At 44.5% G+C, this 6,000-nt stretch overlaps 1 protein-coding gene across 1 annotated transcript in view; it reads left to right on the forward strand.

Moving 5' to 3' along the window:
* Positions 1-3,623, forward strand: part of ip6k1 (inositol hexakisphosphate kinase 1) — a 58,450-nt gene extending 54,827 nt beyond the window's left edge. The window contains exons 8-9 of the mRNA XM_056274580.1: positions 2,357-2,590; positions 3,077-3,623. Coding sequence (XP_056130555.1) covers positions 2,357-2,590; positions 3,077-3,301 — 459 coding nt within the window. The 3' untranslated portion in view covers positions 3,302-3,623. The remainder of the gene's footprint in view (positions 1-2,356; positions 2,591-3,076) is intronic.
* Positions 3,624-6,000: the final 2,377 nt, after the last annotated feature.

A 6,000-nucleotide genomic window follows, 5' to 3' on the forward strand; every position in this document is an offset into this window, starting at 1 on the left:
GCTTGCAGTTGCACAGTAGATGAATATTTGAACCAGGGTCTGCATAGAGGAGATGGGAGGTGGAGTAGTCTGTCCCATGTGTCCACCCCACACCCCACCCATCCTTTGCTAGTCCCTTCGTGTTACTCCTGTGCTCCTCTTTGTTGCAAAATCCCCTACCATACCCTTTTGAATACAATCATGTAATTTCTTTAAAATACAATTACCCAAAAGATGATTATTTAGAGATGTTACTGTGAAAGGAAATAACTGAATGACAGAATACACTTGAGGGATTTTTTTTTTTTTAATCTTGCATGTATTTTTATTTTTCCATGGGTGTGGGTGGAGTTGAGTCATTAGAGAGCACTAGAGACATTTTGACTTCACTTTTCAAAACCACCCATGTCGCCAACTTCTTGTACAGTCTATGGTTCGGACAGATATTGACGTTGTCTCTCTGAGCTGCATGCTGTGTAAGTCTGCCTTGTTTCTCTACTTGGTTGAGGAATAGTTAATTTTGAATGTTACTTTAAAAATCTGACCATTATAGGTGGGCATTGCCTGTACCAATTTTCGTTTGTCAACAGGTGATTTGTGTGCTCTCTCCAGTTGAACAGAGATCTCCCAGTAGTTGCAGTGAGGTTCATCAAGCGTGTCACGATTTTGATTCTAATCAAAAGTCGATTGAAATTAGCTTTCGATTTCGACATTTGAACTCAAAAGCAGAGGCGGCGATTCTCTCAGTATTTTTTTTTCTCTCCACCCCCAACTACTTGCATGCATCGGGGGGGTACTTCAAAGATGAAACAGCGTAGCGTACTGGTATCCTGTATCTGCTCTTTTCGAGACACCATGGCCACTGCTGGAGTCAGAGATGGAGAAACAACAGAGCTGGAAAATCCTCCTGCTTCCCTGAAGTCACCGGTGTTGCAGTTTGCCTTTTGCTTGAGTAATGTCAACAATGAACAAGTCGTTGACATAAGCCATCTAGTCACTCTTCTTTTTGTTTTTGTGTTTTACAGTTTGTTCCCAATTGACTGGTGAAATAAGTTAATTTTATTACATTTTGAATAAATTATTTAAATTTGTCCAACCTTGGGGGTCATCCTAGGTAGTCCTCTGTGTGGAGTTTGCATGTTCTCTCCGTGTCTGTGTGGGTTTCCTCCGGGGGCTCCGGTTTCCTCCCGCAGTCCAAAGACATGTAGGTCAGGTGAATTGGCTATACTAAATTGTCACTTGTGTGTGTGTGTGTGCGTGCGTGCGTGCGTGCCCTGTGGTGCACTAGCGGCCTGTCCAGGGTGATTCCTCACCTGCCGCCCAATGACTGCTGGGGTAGGCTCCAGCATCCCTGCAACTCTAATTACGATAAGTGGCTTGAATAATGGATGGTTGGATGGATATTCAAATTTGACCATATGGCCTTAGTGTGGGATATTCTGAAAAAAGTATGGCAGTTATATCACCTATCTTTTTAAAGAAGAATTTGAAAATAAATGAAAGGTTAGGGCATAAAACCAATGATCTGTTGATCTTTACAAATCAAGACTCGATTGTCTAATGGCGTAACCATCAGTGCCACAGAAATGTTTAAATCAAGTTGAATTGTGACCTTAAAAATCAAAACTTAAATCGAATTGTGAGTTTGGAGAATTCTGACACCCCTAGCATTCATAGCCAAGCACATTCTTTTTTCCTTTCCCTTCAGTCACTCCCCAGATCTCCAGATTTCCTTTTGTCCTGTTTTTCAATTTGGAGCATTTTGCTGCTAATTTCACCTCCTAATGGAGCAAGAAACTGATTGCTCTCTCGAGGCAAACGCCCTCGTCCTCTTTTGAACATATCCTGTCCTCCTTTGAACATATCCTGTCCTCCATTCTTTAAGTTATCTTTCAGACTTCTCAGTTTTAGTCATAATGTCCTGGACTTTCTTCTCTTCCCAAAAGCCTCTATTTCATGTTGTCAGATGCCTCTCTGTGCTACCTCTTTTATTTACAAATCTCTGAGAGAACTATATTGGATGGTCTCCATCTGACTTGATGCTAGTGCGGATTTACCAGAGAATTTCCCCCTTTGCTTTTGTTTTGTTTTGATGACCTTCCATTCCATCTATTGTTATCATTATTGTAACATTTGCTGCTTCTGCAAGGACTCATTCTGAAGAATGTCAGTGAATTAACTAATGGTGAAACCTGCCTGTATGTTTCAAAAATCGGCTATTCGAATTAGAGGTTTTGTAAGAGAAAACTTGTTAAACTGTGGTTGCACCAGTGTTGAGTTTAAACCCACCAGCATTGTTTTAATCCCATATGTCCCAGGGAAAATTTCCAACCATGACAAACCTGCTCCAATCTGACCCCCACCCTTGTCTGTCCAGGTCTACCAAATGGACACTGGCCACTACCTCTGTAGGAACAAGTACTATGGCCGCGGCCTGTCAATCGAAGGCTTTCGCGATGCCCTCTACCAGTACATGCACAATGGACAGGGCCTGAGGCGGGACCTCTTTGAGCCAGTCCTGAGTCAGCTTCAGAGCCTGAAGGCGGTGCTGGAGAGGCAGGCGTCCTATCGCTTCTACTCTTCGTCACTCCTCATCATCTATGAGGGAAAGGTGAGCCTTAACCCTGTTAGCTAATGTTTGTTCAGCTGCCAAACTTTTGAGCCTGCATGACACTACCACAGCCAGAGTTGGCCCCTGTAAACTGGTGAGTACAACCTGTCTTCCAGTGTAGGAGCTCTACATAAAATGTTCATTCATTTTTGTCTCTGAGATACTTACATCAGGTCCAGGACACAACAGCAGCAGACTGATTCCTACAGTCATACTGCTTTAAAAAAAGCATCCTGATGAATGTTTTGTTTATGCCTTATTGATTTGAAGGAACCTGAGGGCCCAACAGTCCCTAACACAGAGCAGCATCACCGCCCAGCTCCTAAAGAACCACACAGTGGACCCCGCTCCAGAGCACCACAGGCCCCAGAGGGAACGCAACCGCTGGTTCCCAACAAAAAGGACATCAGCACCAACACAGAGCTTGGGATGGGCCATGGACTGGGGGCAGGGTTGGGGACTGGGTTGGGTTTAGGGTCAGGGGAGTTGCCTGAGCGAGGACCCGGACAGACAACATCCCCCTCCCCCTCCCCTCCCCCTTCCCCTCTGCAGCCCACTTTAGTGGATGTACGCATGATTGACTTTGCCCACTCTACCTTTAAGGGTTTCCGTGGCGACACAGCAGTGCATGATGGGCCGGACCAGGGTTACGTGTTCGGACTGGAGAGTCTGGTCCGAATCCTGGAGGACCTGAGGGATAATAACCTGTAACAATTACACACAAACATACAAAGACACACACAGCAACACACAACTCACATACACACACACACACACACACACACACACACACACAAACACAGAGTTGTAAAAGGATCTGGTTGTTTTAGAAATGGAATGGACACCCAGAGCTGTACATAGTCCATGTTGGACCAGAGCCATATATAGACAGAGTTGGTCCAGGTTGTGTTGTGGTCTAATGAGGTGTTGGATGTAAATATAGAATAATACCTGCCACGATGTCACCATGGTAAGAGACAACATTCAAAAGACCAGCTGGCAGAGAATCCTGATACCTAGCAACCACCTTGCAGGACTGTGGGGCCAACATGTCCGACAGCGGGCCCCTTTAACTTCTAACTAAACCCTGTTTATCTGTGGCTCCACTCACTTCCTCACACACACGTACTCCCTCTCGCACAGACACACACACACACACACACACACACACACACACGCGTGCGGGCTGTAGAGCCTGTGAAGAGGACAGGGGGACCAAGCAGAACAGGAAATCAAAACAATACCACACCATCTTCTCTTCTCTCCCCTCATCCTACTCCTTCTCTCGCCACTCCTCCTCTCCTCTCCTTGTGATCCATTTGGACTCAGCAGTCCTTAAGAGACAGACGACAGAGAGGAGGAAGTGGGGAGGACCTGGGCAGAAAAGAGGGACATCTCTCTCTGCATTGCCACAGAAACACTCAGTAACATGTCCCATCACGGGGCAACAGCAGCAGCACGGAACTGTATGGAGCGAAGAAAGATCATTATATATTTCTACAATCTACAGGATCCCGTCTGTAAACATGCTCTCATTTCCTCACCAAAGGACTTGTCAAGCATCACGCTATTCTTTCTTTTATGTATTATTGTAGATTTGCAGCTGTAACTAAAATATGCCATGATGAAAATACCATCGGTTGACAAATTACCCACAGTGCATTGCTGTAACTTGGTACCCATGTATCTTACGTGATTGGCTTAAGTGGCTCTGCTGCTTGCCGATTGGCCCTGGCTGCTCTCAGGCAGAGGCTTTTTATTTATTCTGACCAGTTAGGCTTCCCAGCGGATTCTTGACAAACTGCTGAGCCCTGGTGGACAGAAAGAGGAATGACGCCCACCTTCCATAGCCCTGCTTTAATATAAGCTTGTCGGTTTTCCCACCCAATTGCTTTTTTTTTATTTTAAAGAGGAATATTTTACTTTATTAATGCGATAATTTATTTGAAGTGTACCTTTATTCGAACAAGGCGTGTTTACTAAAACCAAACATGTACAAGGTGTAAAATAGATCATAGCAGAGCTAAACTACTTAAGAGACCGGTATTTTTATCACGTCAGTTGGGAGGGTGTTGGCATTTGCGCAAACATTTTTCCTATTGAGTGTTGTCACCCGTCTAATATCCATTCAACATCAACAGGCAGAGAAACGCATTGGAAGCTTTGCATTGTGGGTCTCCATTTCAAACCAGGCTAAAACAACGGTGACAGCGGAAAAAATGACCAGTTAGCTCAGTGTCTGAACCCTCATACTGCTGACTGTTGTGTTGTTGTAGCCCCAAAGGGAAGCCTTTACAGACGACAAAGAGGTCATGGATTGCTCTCACGTTGTTTTCATTTAAAACCAGTGTATCTGTAGTCTGTCAGTTTAACCTATTTAAGATGAGTTGTGGGGATGAAGGGCAAGTATATTGTTAGCTCCTTTTGACTGCACTGCCACCCTGTGGCCCGGTGTACTTACTGTATGGAGAAGCTGTGGTTTCAGCCCCGTGTGTGTGTGTGTGTGTGTGTGTGTGTGTGTGTGTGTGTGTGTGTGTGTGTGTGTGTGTGTGTGTGTGTGTGTGTGTAAAGAGGCCAGTGGAGGTTCATTAGAGGTCTGTCTGGGTTCACAGTTGCTGTCCGCACATCAGAGGTTAAAACTGTAACCGCGCTAACGGTATTGTGAGCATCATTGTTTTTCATCGCAGTGAGTGAACCAAGTAAGGCAAAATGTTGGCCAATATGACACTCGGTTACTGTCAATTATGGAAGAAAGATGGCTAAACGGGATTTCTAGTAAACTCCTGCTGTCCGTCCATCCACCCAGAGTTTTTGGTGACAGATGCATCATAGCCGTGGTGGACTGTAATGACCAGTGATCCTGTGGTTCCTAGCAGGTAGAGTTAGCCCTGAATTAGAAACAGTCAACGTCCCACTTCTTCCAGAGCTTGTGTTCTCCGGTTAAAGGACAATCCATAGATAGTTTGCTGTTGATATCACTTTATAACAGCGACATCCTGCAGTTTACCTGGCCACCTCACAGAAAGAGGTCAATCCCCACAGTAGTTTATTAAACCAATAGAAAAAAATCTAGTAGAAAATTGAGGTTATCCCCCTGGTGAGCAGATCCGTGCTGTCAGTTGAAGTAAAACAACTGGATTTGAATCCAGGGATTTGTTTTCAGTGTCGTCTTGAAAAATTCCCATGTTTAGAAATTGGTAGAATTCGTCAAAAGCTCAATAATGTATCTTATACGTACACACACACACACACACAGAGTACCAGAATCTCTGGTCACGAGCACATTCACAAAGAACACAAGAGGAAATTTTATTTTTTATTCTTAGTTGAAGCGTTTGAAGCCGGTGTTTAGTTCTAGGTGATATTAGCTAACAGCCCAGTGTAGAGGTAGGCTGTAAAAATGATGAGCT

This window comes from Lampris incognitus, chromosome 2 (assembly GCF_029633865.1).
Source record: "Lampris incognitus isolate fLamInc1 chromosome 2, fLamInc1.hap2, whole genome shotgun sequence".
Classification (NCBI taxonomy): Eukaryota; Metazoa; Chordata; class Actinopteri; order Lampriformes; family Lampridae; genus Lampris; species Lampris incognitus.